This window comes from Anthonomus grandis, chromosome 16 (assembly GCF_022605725.1).
Source record: "Anthonomus grandis grandis chromosome 16, icAntGran1.3, whole genome shotgun sequence".
In the NCBI taxonomy this organism is placed as follows: domain Eukaryota; kingdom Metazoa; phylum Arthropoda; class Insecta; order Coleoptera; family Curculionidae; genus Anthonomus; species Anthonomus grandis.
Window position 1 is genome coordinate 17,861,012 of NC_065561.1, and position 22,624 is coordinate 17,883,635.

General features: G+C 33.4%; 1 protein-coding gene across 5 annotated transcripts in view; it reads left to right on the plus strand.

The window, feature by feature from the left end:
* Positions 1–22,624, plus strand: part of LOC126745603 (protein AF-10) — a 48,267-nt gene that overhangs the window by 21,827 nt on the left and 3,816 nt on the right. For 4 of the 5 annotated variants that reach the window (XM_050453535.1, XM_050453538.1, XM_050453539.1 and 1 more), the window contains exons 9-17: positions 1,786–2,005; positions 2,064–2,247; positions 3,461–3,659; positions 7,297–7,466; positions 7,526–7,709; positions 9,398–9,575; positions 9,630–9,797; positions 12,266–12,464; positions 18,829–18,973. In XM_050453535.1, coding sequence (XP_050309492.1) covers positions 1,786–2,005; positions 2,064–2,247; positions 3,461–3,659; positions 7,297–7,466; positions 7,526–7,709; positions 9,398–9,575; positions 9,630–9,797; positions 12,266–12,464; positions 18,829–18,973 — 1,647 coding nt within the window. The remainder of the gene's footprint in view (positions 1–1,785; positions 2,006–2,063; positions 2,248–3,460; positions 3,660–7,296; positions 7,467–7,525; positions 7,710–9,397; positions 9,576–9,629; positions 9,798–12,265; positions 12,465–18,828; positions 18,974–22,624) is intronic. The other variant, XM_050453540.1, reaches the window with a different exon arrangement.

Genomic DNA, 22,624 nt, shown 5'->3' on the forward strand with positions numbered 1-22,624 from the left:
CGCTAGCACAATATAATGCAATTTACTTACAACAAGATGGTGCTCCTAGTCATAATTCAAGGCTAGTAAGGGAATTTCTTGAGAATAATTTTCCGCAAAGATGGATAGGTACCAATAGACCTGTAAGATGGCCCCCACGATCTCCAGATCTTTCAATTTTGGATTTTTTTTTATGGGGGTATCTACAAAATAAAGTGTATGAAACACGTTATGATGGAATTGCCGAACTTCAAGAGGCAATTAACTTAGCCTTTCAAAATCTGCGAAGGAGACCAATAGTTCTATTTAATGCCATTGAAAGAATCACAAATATGTGCCAATTTTGCATTCGAGAGAATGGTCATCATTTTGAACATTACCTTTAATTTTTTTTTTCTTTTGGTAAATACAGTTGAGTTTTTTGTTTTGTATGTTTTGTTGCTTTATGCTACAAAACAAGCTTATGTTGTAAAAATTGGAGCTATACTGTTGTAGTGTATTTTTTTTTAATAATACGCTTTTGTCTCAATAGGTATATTTTGATTGCATCCAATGTATTTGCAATGAATCCAATTCTTTGTTAGTGATTTGTCTAAGTTTTATCTTTGTTATTGTTATTCATGGCCTACTAATAAATTTATGTCCTTAATTTTAGAAAATTGTCATTTATTTGTATGTTTCTTAAAAAAGTGCATACCATTATATATTTTTGAAAAGGTAAAAAGAAGACAAATTTGTTAGTGCATATATATACAGGGTGTTCCATTAAAAAAAACATAAGTTTGGCTTATAACTCAAAAACAGTAAATATTAAAAAAAAAAAATCTACGCCACTGCATTCTACGGAAAAAAATCTATAAAACTGTTTTTTTTACATATTCGATAAGTTAAAGAATAACCGAAATACAAGGGGGGTCCCAAAATGTCGAATTTTCAAAAATGGCCTATATCTTAAAAACTAAGAGGGCTTTGGAATTTTTGTTAACGGCATCGTTATTTTCACGGAAAAGTAGCACACTGTCGCGAAAACCGCATCACGCTAACGTTAAAAATAACGGAGATACCCCGCAAAAGTACCCAAAATGGGACACCCTGTACAATAATATAGATTTCGGTTTTGTTATTAAATAATTAAAAAACAAGACTATTCTAATATGATTCCAAAATGGTGCTTTCGGAAGGCGGCTTTACATCTCTGTTCTTGATATTTAAAGAAGTAAAATAAGCTTAATATGGCTTTAAGTTTGAACTGAAATTAAATATTAAAATTAAATTAATGGTGGCAGTATCCAGATCGGGTGCTCTAAAAACGAAACTCCAATCCTCTTTATGAAAGGGTCTAGTAGTAAAAAATTTAGGATGATTGGGTCATCATTTGGTTGACAATAAAGGATTCAGCCTACTCAACGATAGTTTTTACTTGACAAACAAATGATCAAGGCAAGAATTACTCTCAGGTCTTGTTATCTTATCCGTTTTTATATTCTTCAATATCATCATTATTATTCAAAATATTTCCATTAATATCTCCGGTCCATCTACATATTATGTTAAATTTTTGGACTATATTCATGAAAAAAAGTCTCGAACAATTTATTTAAACTAAAACTTCGTATATTAAAAAGTTATATTCCATATTTTTTTTCTTAAAAAGTCGTGACTATTTAGGCTATATATAATACTAATTTGTTTAGGAAGATTAAGAGTTTATTAAGAATAGCTCTTAGCTACTTTTCAACATACCAAACTCGCGCTTCAATAATTTTTTTAAAAGTAAGTTTTACTTCATATTTAATGTATGTCTAGGCTCAAATTCAAGCCCAACAACAGCAACACCACCACCCATCCCTCGTCGTTTCTGTCCCATTACTAAACGCGAGTTTGAGCCCCAACCACCCACTGGTGGCGAATCAGGGGAATCCCCTGACTGTTATGCCATTCGCGGTAGCACCGGTGGAAAAGACCGGCGGTACTGCTAGCGGAAGCAATTCGGAACGAGCCACACCAGTCACCCCAATGTCAACCGGTAGGATAGTGAGAATCTTTTGATTTCTTATAGGTTCAATGAATTTGTTTCTTTTTAGATATAATAATGCCTTCCAGCAACAGTAATCAAGGGCTTCTTAGCTCCGAAATGAGCGGAGGAGGTCTGAAAATCACTTACGAGAAACAGTCGGACTCGATACATACCGAAGTCGATATGGAAATCGAAATGGATACCCCCAATAGTACTGCCACGATACAAGAAATACCTGCTAAAAGAAATAGGTTAGTGAACAGTTGTTTTAACGTATAAAGTTTTGCGTTTATTATTAATTCAAACTATATGCTTAAAAAATGGGAGGAGAGTTGCTATAGAGGCTTGGACCACATAAAAATGGAGACTTAATTACAATATTTAGTAATAACTTGAAAGAATTCGTGCATTTTGCTCAAAACATTAACCTTCATACGATTTACGAAAAAACGCAAAGTCTCGGGTCTTAAAAACTATATAATCAAATGAATTGAAGAAGGTAAAGAATTAAGGAGAGTGGAATAGATAAAGAATAAAGCATGATCAGACCTAAAACAAAATACACACAGTCTCTTTTATTGCTAAATCATATATCAAGTCTCGATAGCAAATTACATGACTTGTTTTAATTTTATGTCTAGTATAAATGTTTATAGTTTTTTTATAATAAGTATGTTGTCGCGGTTGGGCGATTGTATCATTAGCCATTCCATGTTATTTATTATTTATAAGAGGTATAGAGAATAGACGATAAAATCCATTTTTTCAATAAAAACCTAACTATGCTCTTAGACAAACATATTTCTGTTAAAACTTAAAAAAAATAAGCCATTCTGCCCAAGATCATCACTATTAGACTTTTAATGAAATTAAGGGACCGTGAGCATAAAAACTTTTAAAAATCAAACCCATATCTACAATATTATTGACAATTAAGAAATTATACAAAACACGCAATAATTCGAGAAATAATTAACAAAAAAGGCAAAGAATTTTGGAATTTTGCTTGTTAAAGCGTTTACTTAAGTTAACGAAAAAAAATCTACTGATGTTCCAATTGATTTATGTAATCCCAATGACATAAATAATAATTTTAACAACGAACAGCTAGTGTTTCAATTAATAGATAAAGATGACGTATAAAAGATTATTTCAACTATTAAAACCAGCGCAAAAGGAATAATGTGCGCTGGTTTATTGCAATCTATTAATATCTGTATTTTAAACGAATGGACCGGTCGTCGATTAAAGATATAGAATTATGTCTGTTGATTTACTTAATCCATTACTCAATATATTCAGGTAATATTTTTATAAAATCTTTGGCTTGCGGTGAGTATGTATTTTATATTTTAGGTTTGATAATGCCTAATTCTTTAACTTTGCGTTTTGTTGTAAATTTAAGAATAACGTTAACATTAGCATTAATACTGTAACCTAAACATTCGTATTTGAACTTTTAAGCCGATCTCAATCAACCGAAAAGACTGACGCTCGCCTAACGCGTGGGAAAAAAAGAAACGGAGCCACCCCGATGCAAACGAGTCACTCACTGCCCGCGACTTTACCGAAAAGATCGAGTCGCTCGCAACAGCCCCCTTCCCCACCCGACGCCAATGTGTCAATGCAATCTCAACCCGGAGCTTTTGCCGCAATATCTCAAGTAAGGAACCTTTTATTGTGATTAAACTGAGTTAAATCTGTTTATTGTTTTGACAACTTCATAATTAGTTACCTATACAGACCTACTATCTCATAGGCGCAATTTCTGGCGACTTTGAATGTAATTTGAAGGTCAAGGTGAACACCTATATTTGAAATTGACGAAAACACAAAGAAAAACATAAATTCACCGTCTCACAACATGTAATAAAAGGGCTACACAAGTTTCGCTCTGGTTAGAGCATCATCAGACCTTTAGAAGCCATCCACACACTTCACAGTACATAATTAAACCTTGGTTTATTACCTTTGGTTTATTTATGTACTGTGAAGTGTGTGGATGGCTTCTAAAGGCCTGATGATGCTCTAACTAGAGCGAAACACGTGTAGCTCTTTTATTACATGTTGTGAGACCGTGGACTTTGTGTTTTTCTTTGTTTTTTCGTCAATTTTGTATGTTGGTATTATTCTAAATTATGACAAACATATAGCAACACTACTTAGATATTATCCAAAGCAAGTTGATTATTATGTTATACCTTTGTTTAATCATCATGATACAAATAATGCATTGCAACACTTTAGACACTTCTAACAAGTGGAGCTTTTTTGTTGTGGAAATACAAGAAAATAAGATTTTTCGGTCAGCTGTTGTATATACTAGAAAATCTTCCTATACTGAGTTTTATGTCAAAATTTGAAATGCTTCTTACACAATAAGGAAAAATAGAAAATAACATTGTAACTTTGACACCCTAGACTTTGACAAACTATAAACTTATGGACCAAGGTATGTTTGGTCAATTCACATATTTTGGTCTGTAGTTTCGAGATTTCCCAATCTTTCGCAGAGTGTTAATGTCGGTATTTTATGCTCCTTGAAAACTTCACGACAGGATTTTTGTGATTTTAAACCATACCACAGTCGAATGATTATTTTTTGGCATAGAAATACTCTATCTATGTTGATGACTTTTTCCTATAATATGATGTTGTAAGATAGTAAACATGATATAATATAGAAGAAGGTACAAAGTTTTTTAATTTTAAAACGACATAGTACGCTATTTATTAGATTAGTCATAGAAACATTTTTGTAGAAATATATTTGGACAGCCTTTTCTTCATGCTTAGTTGAACCCCAAAGCTTCATGCAGTTACATGCTGCATTAATTTTCTGCATGAGAGTCTGTTTGTCATAGTAGGAATAATAATGGTGCAAGTATGGAGCCTTGTTGGGCACCTAGGTTGACATCGTAAAGGTCAAATTCAACTCAATTTAGATTTACCAGCATTTTCCTTTCAGGTCAAATATTCATAGAAAATTTCTCCTAATTCCGAAATTATGTACTTTGACTTCAATAAATGTCGAATTCAGGGTATCAAATGCCCTGGAAAGGTCAAAGAACTTTCCAGCAATAGTTTATCCAGCATCCAATTTATCCTTTATAAAGTTTACCAAGCTCATCAACATGATCTTTGATGTCATTACAATTTCAGAAACAAATAAAATACAATCTTTAGAATACTTTAACATTAATGGTTACAGTATAATTTTTGATGGATTTTATCTATACATCAAAAACGATTTACTGCAGGAATATAGCATCAATAATGTCGGCAATAATAATGGGTCTACCAATAGAAGTGATAGAAGTTTAGTGGGCCATGTACGCAAAATGGTATGTGTCAAAACGCGGATCAAGCGTCAGTTGTGTTAAGTATACTTTGACATTTCATCATGAATCGTTTAAGTCAAGAGCAACGTATAGCTATCGTGAAAAGGTATATTACGAAAATGCGCAATCGGTTAGAGCCTGTTATCGTGCTCTTAGAGAAGATTTTGGCCATAGTGGACGGCCTTCTGAGCACAATTAATAAGTTTGAACGGGAGTACACTCTTCTGGATAATAAGCCACCAACGCTACAAAAAAGTGCAAGGACCGCTGAAAATATCGCCGCTGCAAGAGAAAGTGTTGACGCGAATAACAATGTGTCTGTTTTGCGCCGTTCTCAGCAATTAGGCATTTCACCAATGTCTCTGTGGCGCATTTTGAGGAAAAAAGACTTAGGCCTACTTAATCATATAAGATGGTTCTAACTCAAGAATTGAAGCCTGCTGACCATGGTTTGCAAAGAACGCTTACCAACTGGGCCCTGTTGCAGTTGGAACAAAATGCCGATTTTGGGAAACAAATCATCTTTTCAGATGAAGCCCATTTTTGTCTTAGTGGCGTTGTCAATACGCAAAATTGCCGCTTCTGGTGTCAGAACAATCCCCAGAAATTAGTACAGGTGCCATTACACCCGTTAAAAGTGACTGTGTGGTGTGGTTTGCCTGTCGGTGGAATTATCGGTCCATACATTTTTGAGGTAGACCCTATACATTTCTCAGAATACTAATTAGCCAATCTAAAGTGACTATAGATTTAATTGGTATTTATAGATCATTCTCGACAGATAAACAAGACTTTTTGCAGGACTTAACTCACTCTAGTCTGAAGAAATCTAGTACATAAAAAGAGATCACATTGCACGACTGTGGCACTATTGAATATTCTTGCACCCAGCAAATAAAAAAACAGACAAAGGTTTATACCGAGTTCGGAAACTTATTTATAAACTTTGTCAGTTAAGGCGATTTATGCAAAAAAAGACCTTATTTATCAAGTTTTGGCAGAATCAATTTTGAAACTGCTGCATAACAGCTTGGGGGGGAACAACTAAGACCATCTTGCAACCTTTTGTGATTATCCAAAAATATTTTCTCATTGTAATCTTTAACAAACCAAAATTATATTCCTCTGATATTTTATTTACAGAAGCTAAATTGTGGCAAGTAAATAAAATTTACCTGAATGCTGTGGTTACGCTTCTGTGCACGAATCGGCACTACTTGCATTTTATGTCTCACAATCAGAACATTAGACAAGCTTTAAATAAAAATGTAAATATCCTAAAGTCCACAAAGACTAAATAAATGTCAAAAAACTTTAACATACACCTTAGCAAAAGTCTATCAGCAACTTCCAGTAGAACTCAGAAATAAACCATATAACAAAATTAAACGTAAAATCCACCACTGGATATTAGATATTAACGTCACTTGGTTAGTATGACACATAATACTGTTTCTTACTCTTTTTGTTTTATTCTTTTTTTCCCCTCATTTAATTTTATAGATAGATATTATAGATAGGAATGCACAGTATTAATTATTATTATCAACCGCTGCTAATTTGGTAGATTTTCCTGTCAGGAATTCATGTAGGCTTTCGTTAAAGAGACCTGTCGTATCAAGAAAACTCGTAAATCTGTTGTAGAGAAATTATGCTGAAAATTGTTATTGGCTTGTAGTTTTCTTTTGATTTTGATCGCCCTTTTCAAAAAGTGGAATTACTTTAGCTATTTTCAATAAAGATGGAAATGTCCCAGACAGCGAGGCTAATTGCCAACGGTTTTGCCAGTTTAGGGAATATTAAGTGAGTGCGAAGAAATGTCTTATTTTTGTCAATAATTGAGCCTATGAGATAAGATTTTTTCTAAACTTGATATTTATTTAACCAGTGGAGTAACACCCAATAAAATACTTAACTTATAAAATATTTGCCATTCATTTAATCTAAATATGATTTTAGAACAAGATAAAGGATTCCCCTCCGAGCAGTCCCGGCTCAGAAAGTCAAAGTACGACTTCCTTTAGCCAAAGTAGCAACAACAGAGGCCGCGCTAAAGCTAGAAAAAGCGCTCCGGCCGCCGTTAACGTTATCCAAGGATATTCCAAAGAGGAGAAAAAAGAAAATAAGCTGTAAGCATTTTATTGAATGCCTTATTTTACTCTATCTTCAATATAATTGACTTTAATAGATTTACCAATGGCATGACGGCCCCTCATATGTTGGGCAACCAGTTGAATCCGAATTCTACAATGCACGCGAAGATGACCGACCATCTTAGTAACGAGTTAGAAGCTCACAGTATATATAATAACTCTAGCGAGAATAGTCCGACCTTGGTTGGACCTCAGCTGCATCATAAGGTCGTTCAGTCGGTAAGTAACGACTTTTTTTTTTTAATGTTTTATAGAGATAAAAGCTCAGTGTCTATAGGACGTTTTTAGAGGATTCTAGGTGTTGCATGTGCGATTAGGAACATGAAAAATCAATATAGCTTTTGTGAGAAATGAGAAAGAATATTTCGAATCACCATTATTGACAGATTATTTAAAGAAGGAAAGAACGTTTTATACTCTTCTAAATTTATCTACTTAAAGGCATTGACTTTATTACCCTAATTTCTGCCTTTTAGTACATTATTTGATACGATTTTACATATAAATCATAAGAACCACATGAATAACCCACTTTACAATCATCGAAAAGCGGCTAACACGAACTAAATATAGCTTCCGTGCGTAATTCCCGAAACCGAACGTCGCGAACTAATTTTTGACGTCACGCCGAACTTGAATTTCAAAAGAAACTTATATATTTAAATGTAAAATAACGGAGAATTGTATCTAGATGACGCACACTGTATATATATATATGATGCACCCTGTATATACAATGCTATTCGTGCGATGCATATTCGTACAATGCATCTAGATACAATGCTATTTATTGCAAATTGGTTAGAATGCAAGATCGATCAAATAACCACCTTCATTCGACACACAAAAATCGATCCTTTTTCGTGGCATTTTGCAGCAACGTATTTGACATTTCAGGCATAACAGCAACAATTTCTGCTCTTATAATAACTTTTAGCTCTTTAATGCTCTTCTGTCAACTAGACCACGCAGAAAAAAATCCGGTGCTCTCAAATCCGGAGAACGAGAAGGCCAGTCCAAGTCACCCTTTCTCGTTACGACGCGTCCTGGGAACTTCCTCTGTCAAAACTCTAGAAGAGAAAAATCTACTCTTCCTAAGAAGTCCCTTAAGGGATTCTAAGAAATATATCAATTCTTCCAGGCACTCCAGTTCTTAATGTCTTTTGAATCCCTCAGGAACCGTTTTATTTCTTCTCTCACTGCTCTGCTTCCCTCAGGAAGAGTCCAACAGATCTGAAAGCCTGGAAGAGTAGATCTATTTTTCCAGGAATTCATCCATTCCAGAGAAGTCCTTTAAGGAATTTTAACTAATATATATCTTCTTCCAGGCACTCTGTTCTCCTCCGGAAGCTCTTAATGTCTTCGGAATCCCTCAGGAACCGTTTTATATGTTTGCTCTTCTCTTACTGCTATTGTTTCCCTCAGGAATTGCCCAACAGATCAAAAAGCCTGGAAGAGTAGATCTATTTCTCCAGGATCTCAACTATTCCTGGATTTGTATTGGAATAACAGTTCTGCTCTTCCTGAGAAGTCCCTTAAAGGATTCTAAGTAATATATATCTTCTTCCAGGCATTCTGTTCTCCTCCGGAAGCTCTTAATGTCTTTTGAACCACTCAGGAACCATTTTATATGTTTGTTTTTCTCTGACTGCTCTTGGTTTCCTGAGGAAAACCCCAACAAACCCGAAAGCCTGGAAGAGTAGATTTATATTTTGAATCAAAACTAAAATGGCATTAAATGACGTTTCAGGATATTGCTCATCTGTCAAAATCGGTAAAGACATAGCGGAGTTATTTAAAGTTGAAATAGGGAGGATCTAGATGTCGCACCGTATACAAAAATTATTTAATTTCTAAAGGTGACAAACAGGTTGTTCCTGAGTCTACAATTTTTACAACATGTTTAGGCTAGAGCAAGCAGTACCGGGTCCAGTACGACGTCCGGCGGAAGTGCCAGCGGACTATCTTCGATGCTAGGCGGTAGTAGTTGCGGCGGAAGCATACCTCAGACCTTAGACCAATTGTTAGAGAGACAGTGGGAGCAGGGCTCGCAATTTCTTATGGAACAAGCACAACATTTTGACAGTAAGATATTGTTATTATTTAAGCAGAATAACAGTACGCGGTCGTTTTTTTCAGTCGCTTCGTTGCTCTCGTGTCTTCACCAACTGAGGGCGGAGAATTTGAGGTTAGAGGAGCACGTCAATAACTTAGTTCAACGGAGAGATCACCTGTTAGCGGTAAATGCCAGACTCGCTATTCCTTTAACGGGACAACCGACGTCCATAAACTCCCAACCGCAGCATCGTACGTATTTTTAAATTAAATGTATATGGAACTTTTGTTATGTTAGTTCGTTAGTTAGGGTTCTAATAATAAAAAACAAAAGCCGTTTTGTTCAGATGTCGACGTTTCTGCTCTTTTATAAAGTCATCCTTGGGGTCACTACAAAGAATTAACAGTTAATTTAACTTAAAACATAATACAGCATTGACCGATATGGACAAAACTACCGGGACTAAAAACGCTATTAAACACACATTTAGAGTAAATCTTTGGGTATTTGAACAAACAATTTTTTACTTAGACCCCTTCTTCATCTATTGCTTTACTAAAATCACCATTGGGTAACGAAGAGTCTTATAAACAGGGCGTCGCAACACTATTTACACGTCATTTTTTTTCGACCCTGTATATGATATGAAAAAAAAGTTGAGATAAAAAGTGTTTGTTTGGAAATACTAATTTTGTTAACAGTATTGGTAGATGTACAGAGTGTATCAAAAACAATGTTGTTTTCATGGTCAAGTAAGCTTTTTTTAAATGGAATGCCCTGTATATTTTACCAAATTTTTACTCTTTATTTAATTCTACATAAAAAATGTATAAATACACTATACGTCTAATATTGATTAAATTCCCATCAAGATGGTGCGCCACCTCATACGAGAGTTGTCTTTTAAGTTTTGCATATGCAGCTGGAATAAAACAAAAAATAACTTTTAACGACTTTATTGTTTTTCAAAGTATTCTCCACGAAATTTAATGCACTTTTGCATGCGCTCAAACCAGTTGTCAAAGCTGTTATTCCACTCGTTTGTGGGTACTGTCAAAATTGCATTTTTAAAGGCGTTAACTGCTTCCTCTGGCGTCTGAAACCTCTGACCACGCAGTTCATTCTTGATTTTTGGAAAAGTATAGAAATCGTTGGGACTTAGGTCGGGACTGTACGGAGGATGATCCAATAATTCGACGTTTTGATAAGTTAAAAATTCAATAGTTTTCCGGGCTGTGTGCGAACTTGCATTGTCTTGGTGGAGGATGATTCGTCGTTGTGGGTTCGCTTTTCGAAGCTCAGCGATGACTTTCGGCAAACAAATGGTAATGTACCAATCGGCAGTAACAGTTCGTTGATTCTCCAGAGGAATTGTTGCAACATGACCTGCTTTTGAGACAAATGTTGCAACCATCTTTTTGGATACACTTCGAGAACGAATGGCTTTTGTTGGCTTTTCTTCATCTTGAAATACCCATACAGACGACTGACGTTTATTTTCAGGTTCATATGAGTAAATCCATGCTTCATCACCACTGACAATGCTGTACACATTTTTAGAGTTTCCTGCCTCAAAGCGGTCTAGAGTTGTTTGACACCACATCACCCTAGCTTCTTTCTGTTCTTCAGTTAACAGATGCGGTATCCAGCGGGAAACTAATTTTCTTACCCGTAATTCTTCATGCAAAATTTTTTGAATTGAGGTCTTTGAAATCGCCAATGAAGCCTCAATCTCACGATATGTCACATGTCGATATTCCGTGATAAGCATACGCACAGCATCGATGTTTTCTTGGGTGACAGCCGTTTTTGGTGCACCTGACCTTGGATCGTCGCTAAGACTAACCTGTCCACGCTTGAATTCTGCATACCAACGAGAAACTGTCGACTGATGTGGTGCTTCATTACCGAAAACAGAAATCAACTCAGCACAGCATTCTTGTTGAGATAATTGCCTTCGAAAATTGTAAAAAATGATGGCCCGAAAATGTTCTCTGTTTAATTCCATGGTATGCGCAATTTGCTACCTTTAAAAATTCACTGTAGCTGTAAAACTATATGTATCGCACTGACGTTTTGAATTTAAGAAAAGTAAAGTTTGAGGTTAAGTTTGACTAATGACATTTGATTAGTGACGCCCTCTATGTTTCTATATGCAAAACTTAAAAGACATCCCTCGTAACTCGCAGATTATATCAAATTCCCTGGACAATATGTAGATTTGGAAGGTACTGGCTCGGAAATAGAGGTCCTTCAAATCAGGTGGCCTGCCCGGTTACTTGATTTAACACTGCTAGATTTTTTTCTTATAAGAATATTTAAAGGGAGAAGTTTACACTGAAGGGCTAAGAAATTTGGAGGATTTAAAAAAAAATTACACGTGCTTGTAGAGTAATTCCGGAAAGGGTAATAAGAAGCGCCTGTACCACTGAGCTAATAAAAAGGTACGAAACTCTGTCAAACCAAGAACGATCAGCAATTTGAACATTTACTATTATAACATTTAGATTGAATAAGAATTAAATAATATCATCAATTATCTCAAAAACCATTAATATTTGACGTATAGTGTATTTTTTATGTATACTTTAATGAAGAGTAAAAATTTGATAAAACATACAGGGGACTGTCAACAAAATTACTATCATATACGGGGGTGAAAAAAAATAGTGCGTAAATAGAGGGACACCCTATACATCCGCGATTCTTTATTTGACAGCCAACAATATCCATCCCAATATGTCAGTACCTCACGCGGAAATTCCCAGGCCTACCAGGCATAGTACCGGGTCATACGACAGGTACCCGCAAGGTCACATATCCGTACCGATGGAGAACGGCTTACCGCCCGATTCTTACCCTCCCGGCGGTACGCATAGGGATTCCGGTAATGGCGATCAACCCAGTCCCACTGTAAGGTAAGAAAACCTGTAAATATTCCCTTATTTCGGTAGATTTTACGTTAACCAGAGAGTGTTTATTAATTTATTTGCTACAGACTTGTGTTTTTTGTGGGTCCTATGCTCGTTTGCTATATAAAACGCTTTATGTAAATATTGTATCTAATATATGACGGTCACTCACTACAAAACGCTACTTGCCGTACAACTTGACGATACTTAATCTGTTAACCCTTTGCTTCAAAATTTCAAAAGTGAAATTACAATAATAAATAAATAACGAAATGATAATGTCAAATGTCTAATTCTACCAATTTTATTGGTCCACGCAAATTTGTAGCAAACACTAGCAACAAATCAGTCGATTACTTACGATGTTGCCAAGTGTTTCCAATATTTACTTAAAAAATATTTAATAATTAAAGCACAGCCATCTTTACTCTAGCCGCGAACATTGCAAGGCAACACCGCGAACCGCTTATGCTTCCGGATCGATTTAATAGCCGTATTTAACGGGACTCGGCAATGATTTTAAGTTTTTTTACTAACAGAAATGCCCGTTTTGTTGTAGGTATTATGCTATTCATTGGAAAATAGATTTGATATGATTTTTTAACATTATTTTTATAATATCAAGATTATATCCCAATTTATACAACAAAAAAAAATATTTACCTCTGGATGTTTACTTATTATTGATCAAATATTTTTTTTCGCTTTTTTCGAATAATAATTCTACATATGGTAAAAAAATTGTGGATACAAAGTGTTAAATTGTAAATTAACATGCAAAGCCTGAATTATTACATATTATACAGTGTGGTACATAATAAATGTGAAACAATGATTGTTTTATAATGTCGTCAAAAACACTTACAGAAATAAGTATGAGATTGGGTGATTTTGAACACAAAATAGCCAGTATACAGGGCAGATCAAAGCATATATAGTAATATATATCAAGCAAGCATAGCATATAGTGCAAGGCGAGGAAGTATATAACATAAAAGACATCACAACAATGGTTGATGGTGAATAACGTTTATGCTTTGACAGTAGATTTATTTGATCAATTAAAAGTAAAAGCCTGTTACAAAGATTGTTAGTTTTCTCAGATTCGTCCTCATTATTATAACAATTGGCTAATTCCGAGGCTGATTCCAAATCACAATTATTATTAATTAAAATAATGCCTCTCTTTAAGCAATTTACGCTTTTTTTAAGAATATCGCTAAGTGATTCTTGAGCTGATGGTTCACAGCTAGAAGATTTATATCTAGACAACAAATTCTCTAGCTGAGACCACTTATTTAGTGTCAATTCCAAAGGTAAAATCCATTTCAGGTCAATATGGGTCAGTTCATTCCTATTTATAAACAGTTTTACTTTCATGTCGCTCTCTACTATGACTTGATTAGCGATTATTTAAACAAGTATTAGTCAAATTTAAGGTGTAAAAACATATTTTTAAATTATCAACTATTTTTACATTCCACAACTCTGAAATATTAATTTTTTTAAGATAATTATTTATTATCATATGAAAATTTGTAATAAGATCTAATTGTTCAAATTTAAGATTGTCGAGTTCAAGACGATGTTCATGTTTTTTATTTCTTTCTTCTGGACTCTTTCGAGGGAGAGGAACCTTTTTTGAAAGATATCCAGGTAAATTTGGAAAAATTTGAGGAACTGCTGAAGGAACTAATTGAGTTTTAGTAGGTATTTTTGTTGTTGTGCCATTTGGCAAAAGATAAATATCCTCCCGAATGATGTCAGTGGGGGCAAAATGTTTAGCACAAACAACAGAATGCTTAGTAGGAGTCCAGTTGTCTCTAGGAATTGCTTTCAGCCATTTACCTTTAATTTGCTCATCTTTAGGAAAACCAAACACCGATTCAGCTCCCTCGCCTGCATCTAATGAAGTTTTGTAATTGGATTTGCATCCAGGGACACAGCATGGACTTGGCATGTTAAAAATGTACAAATATTACACAAATATTATATAAACTTACCTACTACCGGCTACTACAACTCCTAACCCTGACTTAAACTACTTACTTACCACATATTGTTTACAAGTAGGGAGACAAATACCTACACCAATTTTCCATATTTCTCCCTATGTATATTAAGCTATAAAGCAATATATTATTATCCACAGACTAACCAAATAAATGAACTACCACAAGTTCAAAATACAAGTCACAAAACCATTTTAAGCAAGAAAGCCAAGAAACATACAATAATAACAAACCCACTTTTAAAACGTCATTTACCTAGCCGGCCGGTAAATTTTGTTCGACTTTTAAGTTCGATTATTTAAATAACTACGCAAAATCCACATTAAACAATATAACTAGAGCTTAGAGTAGGTTTTTAAAATTGAGTCTTAACGTTAGTAATTTAAATTTAAGCACAAAAATCCGGAATTTTAAGAGAGAAACGAGGTAAACACCCACGGAAACCGCTGCGATTACCTACTAATATATGGGGTTTCCAAGATGGCGGCGTCGATCGACTCGCTATGTTGCCGATGTGATGATGTTCGTGGCTAGAGATAAAGAAGGTTGTGATTAAAGTATTATTCGTGCAACGCCATCAAAAGTTAAGGTCAACCTTAAATCTAAGTTGTACTTAGTTCTGCCGCAAATTTAAAGAGAAGTGGTGCAAACGGTCGTAAATGGTTTAATCCAGTACTAAAATGCCTGAGAGAGAAGCTTAATTTTATTAGATCAGTTTATACTCAACATTCAACAAATAAAAATAGAGATACATTCGATAAATGTAGATCTCTATATCGTAATAAGATAGATGAAGCCAAAAACCGGCCAATAATAAATATATACGTTCCAAATCTAAAAAATCTAAACCCATGTGGTATATAGTCATATATTTTTGGGAATAAATCCTCGTCAAACATAAGCCCTGTTTATTTAAACACATTTTTTCCTATTTACAAAATATAAATGTACATTTTGTTTTTCCATTATTTCAAAAATTCTTCATGCCATAATAGGGTTAAAAAAGCTCGGAAAGTTGTCTATACTTAAGAGAGTTAAAGATTTACTTATAAGGCCATTACCAAAATTATTTAATAAGTGTATTTTGGAAGGGACTCTCCTCAATAAGCTGGAAGTTACACACCAACTTCTCTAGTGCCCCTGATTAGAAAAATATTTGATGAGAGATGCTCACTTTTCAAATAAGTTCATATTTGGAGCATAATGTCAATTTTTTTTACAAAAAACCAAGAAAAAGGGGGCTACAGAGACTACAATCACCACTTTTATTGAATCCATCTATCAGGTTTATTAGGGAGGTTTATTTACTCGTCTTATTGGAGGCTTAATACTATATTGTTATCTAAGCTTAGCTACTATGAATTTAATCAGTCTAGTATCAAACTTATAGTCTTAAGTAATTTATTATTTTATTTTTTAAACTTCATATAAGAAACAAAAGGGCTTCAATTGCCTGGAAGAAAAACACATTTTACATATTTCAACTGCCTGGAAAAAATATAAATTCAACATAAACTCCTTAAAACGAAAGCTTTTTATTATTTATAAGCAGTAGGAGTAATTTCTTATTTTTTCCTTCAACAGTCTTTAAGTTATAACGCCTGGAAGAATTTTTTTCTCTGCTTTAACTGTCTGGAAAAAATACAATTTTACTTTAACTTAAAACGAGGCAGATTTGATGACTTACAGGCAGTTGAAGTAATTTATTATTTTATTTTTTAACTGTATATAAGAAACAAATTGGCTTCAATTGCCTGGAAGAAAAACACATTTTATATGTTTCAACTGCCTGGAAAAAATATTAATTCAACATAATCTCCTTAAGAGAAAGCTTTTTTATTATTATTATTTTTTATTTATTTATCAAAAACAAATAGGATGTTAACAGGCTGAACCCCAAAGGAACATCTACAAATTACAAAGTGTTTCAGATGTACTTACAGTGGTGGCCAAGTAATTAGAAACAGTGTGAATAAATTAATAAAAATCATAAATCTTTTGTAAATAAAATTGTTTATTCTTAAATTTCTCGCCCATTGTCGTAACTAACATTTACCTTTAATATTACCATAAATTTAGTCGATTTGTCTTCACATATATACTTTTAAAAAAAAGTTAATTTTTTATACAAATATTGAATTGGACAACTAATTAGAAACCAAAGAATTATCAATTTAAAAAAACAAAATAATAGCTCTAAACCCTAAATAAATCAATATTTTGTAGCAAATATTTTCCACCTTATTTTCAATGACAACTCTACATCTCCTGGTCATTGACTCCACCAGATGTTGACATCTCGCTAGTGGTATCGATTTCCACGCCTGCTCTGCTTCTGCCGCCAGATCTTTAAGGTTTTTAATATTTTTATGTTCTAAAAGTTTTTTCAGGTCTCTCCAAAGATTCTCAATGGGATTGAGATCCGGACTACATGAGGGCCAATCAAGTACATCAACATGGTTATCGTCAAACCATTTTTTTACAGACTTAGCCGTGTGCTTGGGTCATTGTCTTGTTGCAAAACCCAAGACACCGGCAAAGTTTCATCAGCAAACGGGAACATGTGGTTCTTCATAATATCTTTATATTTTTCTTGGTCAAGAATACCGTCAGTTTTCACTAATGGACCAACACCACGCCACGAAAAACATCTTCATAATTTTATATTTCCACCTCCATGTTTGACTGTGCTGGTTGTATACTTCGGATTATTTTCCGCACCCCTTGGTCTTCTCACAAATATTCTACCATCACTACCAATGCGATTTATTTTTGTCTCATCAGACCATAATACTTTTTTTCACTCTTTTATGGTCCAATTAATATGGTCCTTAGCGAATTTTAATCTAGCCTGGCGATTTTTCTTCTTTAGCAGTGGTTTCTTGCGGGATACTCGTCCAAATAGGTTGGCCTCATTAAGTCGTCGTGTTATAGTTCGTGATGATATCGTGATAGCTGGAGAAAGTTCTTCTTTAATCTGGTTGGAGGTTAAAAATGGATTCATTTTAGCCATTCGAACAATAGTTTCATCAGTTCGTTGGCTGGTTTTCTTAGATCTTCTCTTGCGTGGAATATTTTCGTACGTTTTATGTGTTTGAGTGCATAGAAAACCATTTTTTTTGAACATTTTAGGTGGTCAGCTATTTTACTATAAGTCCAACCTCTTTCCCTTAGCGTAAAAATTATTTTACGCATTGCGGCGGATCACAATTTTTTTTTCTACCCATTTTAAACTGTGGAAGACACAAAGACGAGGCTTGTAGATACAAAAAACACAAATTGTTACCAGTACAAAGGTTTGAAATGAACTATACGCGCGTTTATTTTCGTCGTTTCTAAGTAGATGGCCAACTGTGTTATCTATAAATTTTGTTTATATTCTGCATTCCTTACAAATTTCTTAGTGCAGTGTATATAAATAAATTATATATTGCTGTTGTGATGAACAATCAAAATTTTACAAGTTGGTTTTAATTTATTTTAAAGAATTGAAACATTGAATAAAGTAATACAATAAAGTTTATAATTTTGTGTTCTTGTTAATTAGAACAACGATCTCTGATTCTCTTCTTAAACATAGAAAGAGAGCGGCAAAAAAAATTGGAATTATATAAGGAAAGCATACGACTTAACGGCGAATTCCTTTAATTTAAATTCCTACATTGATTCTATACAAACAGACTGGAAACAAATAAGAATTTCGAAAATTTCGCTGAGGTATATGGAAAGGAACTTAAGTCAATCTAATAGTAAATTACTCCTATTGTTTATCAATTCTTTCTCTATAAAATAATTAACTGTGTTTAAGAAATAACTGGGATTCAACTGCCTGCAAGAAATTTTTTTCTGCTTTAACTTGCCCTGAAAAAAATAAAAATTTCACTTTAACCCTTTAGAATGCGGCAGATTTGATGACTTACAGACTTACAGCAGATTTAAATGTAAATTATTTAATTAACATTTAAATTTATATAACATATAACAAGTGTTTTGCCTACACTTTTTAATTTTTCCGTTGTTTTCCAGGAGAATCACTAACCAATTTTTTCCTACCGTATTTTAATATTCGCCAAAGATTTTTCGAAAATGTAGTTTCTAAGTTTTATATTTTTATTGTATTATTTTCCTACCTTGCGTAAAATGTTTTACGGTTTTAAACGGTTTCGGTCTCAGGAGTATTACAGAAACACGAATAATACTCATAGACTCAAAGAACGCGATACACTCACTTCTGACGTACTATGCGAGTAGCGCGTACTGAGTGGCCGGCTTTAGACCTGATTACCGCATTTATAAAATTGAAACAAAACTTTTACATTTATTAGGGACGTTTTCAAACCGCCATAAAATTTTTATAGACACTCCCCAGCGACGATATACTCGAATAACGGGCTGCTGAGACAGTGCGCAGACACGGGGGGTCGTGCTGCTCCTCCTCGTGCGCAACCGTATTCGATGGGCTACGACCGACCTGGTTCCTCGCATTCAACCGGGTCACAACAGGTCTGACATCAATCATCAACCTACGCTGGAGTTTTCTTCCTTTTTTTTTTACAATTTTTTGTTTGTTTTTCGGTTGCGTTGCTTTGGTTTTGTTTTTGCGTCTGCTTTTCTATTGTTTTTGCTGCAACTATATATGGTGGTAAAGTCCAATTATACTAGTAAAGGCACAGTGAGCATGTAAATACGTGAACTACAATTTTTTATACTTGGGCCTTGACTGTGAATGTAATAAATATGTGCAAAAAGTGAGGCTTCATAGTTAGTGATAGAGTAGTAACAGTTCAAGCGCAAACTCTGTCAAATTAGAAAAAATATTTTGATTTGATTACAAGTTAAATGATGCAACTAGTTTTTTAAAGTATAGAGATTCGCTAATTGGATATTTTACTACTCACTTTTGTCGAACGTTTGGATATTCTATATTCTACTGGCTGTCCTATATAAACAGTCGAAATGCTTCATCTCAGACCCTTTTCTTAATCTTTCCCCTGACTATAGGGTGCATTGGTAACTTGAACAAGCAAGAGATATTAAAAGCGGCCAAAATTTTATATAAATGTGATTAGATACCTCCAAATTAAGCTTACATATTAATTCCTTAATGGGATCAAAATAAAAATACATGTGTGTAACAGTATTTTATTTTTAATGTGCATCCATTAACAATTTTTGTGCCAAAACAATGCCTTTTAAGTTCTTAAACTTAAACTTAGAAAAACCTAAGAAAAAAATATTTTTTGCAAGTTTGCCGCCTTCAATTAACAAAACTTGACAAGTTAACAAATATAAACATTTTCAAGATAAACATCTTTATCCCATTCTCGTTTGGGACTTTTTGTCTATTAAATAGAACATAGCTTCTTTCGATTAAATTAATTCTTTCATTCTTTCTTTTCATTTAAATTAACGGTTCTACATGTCATAAATTCATGGAACGACAGAAAGTGCGCACACAACTTGACAAATTGATGAATAAAAATCCGTAAGGATAAAAATCCCTTTTACAGTAGATTAACATTAAATAAAGAATTTTCGCTAATTACTTTAAACATTCCAATCATAATAAATACTGGAAGAATTGTTTCCCAAAGAATTTCTACGAAATTCAGTGTATTATCTGCCTAGATCAATAAAATTGTGTGTTTCATGGTATTTAAAGATAGAATTCTACTTAATTTAGATGGTAATGACAACATGCATATTTCTATACATATTCTGATAAAAATCCAATAATTTTTAAACGAGAGTTTTTAATATTCTGCGAACACCTTATTATTTACCTAGTTTATTTAGTAAAAAACGAAACGAAATTAAGGAAAATTATAAATGAATTCTGCCACTATTAATTCCATTGAGTCTTTTCATGTATTACATATATAAAAAGATAATTTATATCTGCTTAGGAGAAGCTTTTTCAAAGTGCTTAATAGCTAAGATTCCTTAAAGTCTTCTTTAATTGTGATCAAAACATTATCATTAATTTCCAATTAATTAGTGAATAAATTCACTCCAGAAACTCAAGATAGTGAGATTCTTAATAACCGGGATTTCTTGAGGTCTTCTTTAACTGTGATTAAGAAAATCCTTGAAATTCTCTTAGTGCAACATGAGTTATGCAAATATTTTGTATAGAGGTGCCTATAATATACAACCTCATTAAATTCTTAATAAGTAGTGAATAACTGCACTTCAAAAACTCAAACTGGCGAGGTTCTTTGTAACTGGGATTTCTTGAGGTTTTCTTTAACTGATCAAGAAAATCCTTAAAATTCAGGCATATAAAACATAAGTTATTAAGATTTTTCTTACAGGAATGCCTGTAAGAAATTGCCTTACATTTCTTGGAGGAGTGACTGTGCAATACAATATTATTCTTCCTTTTGTAAATTAATGAATCCACTCTACTCCAAAGCTTCAAAACGCTGTTAACTCTTGATAACTGGGATTCTTTGAGTTTCTTGTGATTAATGAAATCCTTAAAATCCAGGTATATAAGACATAAGTTATTTAGATTTTTCTTACAGGAGTGGCTGTGCTATACAACATCATTAATCTCTAATTAATTAGTGAATAAATTCACTTCAAAGCCTCAAAATGGTGAGATTCTTGATAACTGGAACTCACTGAAGTTTTCTTTAATTGTTATCAATAAAATCCTTAATATCCCAGTAGTTAAACATGAGTTATTTAGATTTTTCTTACAGGAGTGTGCCTGTGCTATACACCATTATTAATCTTTAATTAATTAGTGAATAAATTCACTCCAAAAACTCAAGATGGTGAGATTCTTGATTACTGGGATTTCTTGAGGAGTCTTCTTTAACTGTGATGAAGAAAATCTTTCAAAAACTCACAATGAAACATGAATTATTTAGGTTTCTCTTACGGAAGTGCCTGTGCTATATTACATCATTAATGTCTAATTAGTTATTGAATAACTTTACTCTAAAGCCTTAAAATGGTAAGATTCTTGATCATTTTGATTCTTCGAATGCTTCTTTAATTGAGATCAAGAAATCCTTTAAACCCATGGATTAAAACACGAGTTATTTACATTTTTCTTACAGAAGTGACTGTGCAATTCAATATTATTCTTCCTTTTGTAAATTAATGAATAAGTTCACTCCAAAGCTTCAAAACGCTGTCACTCTTGATAATCGGGATTTCTTGAGGTCTTCTTTAACTGTGATCAAAAAAATCCTTTAAACTCTAGCAGTAAAGCATAAGCTACTTAGATTTTTTGTACAGGAGTGCCTGTGCTATACAATGTCATTAATTCATAATTAATTATTAAGTAACTTGATTCCAAAGCCTAAAAATTATAAAATTCTTAATAATTAGATTCCCCGAAGTCTTCTTTACCTGTGATCAAAAAAATCCTTTAAATCCTCGCAGTGAGACATGAGCTATTTAGATTTTTCTTACAGGAGTGCCTGTGTAATACAACATCATTAATTTCTAATTAATTAGTGAATAAATTCACTCCAAAAACTCAAGATGGTAAGATTCTTAATAACCGGGATTTCTTGAGGTCTTCTTTAAGTGTGATGAAGAAAATCTTTCAAAATCTCACAATGAAACATGAATTATTTGGATTTTTCTTACAGGAGTGCCTGTGCTATGCAACATCATTATTTTCTAATAAATTATTGAATAATTTCACTCCAAAGCCTCAAAATGGTGAGATTCTTGAAAACTAGGATTTCTTGAGGTCTTCTTTAACTGTGATCAAGAAAATGCTTTAAACTCTAGCAGTAAAGCATAAGCTACTTAGATTTTTTGTACAGGAGTGCCTGTGCTATACAATGTCATTAATTTATAATTAATTATTAAATACCTCGAATCCAAAGCCTTAAAATGATAAAATTCTTAATAATTGGATTTCCCGAAGTCTGCTATTGATTGAAGTTTTCTTTAATTTTTTATCTGGGTGCGAATTTATGCCTGCTTAATTATTACGCTCGATTGATATCAAATATTTTGTTAATATTACTTGTATCTTTTAAGTAATAGATCTACAAGAGTTTTTGGTCACTTCTTGTTATAGAGTTAAACCTTTTAGAATATTTTAAATTGCAAAAAATGTTCTAAAGAATACTCCTAAGAAATATATTTCATTATTTGATTTTATATATGCAACAACTATGTTAT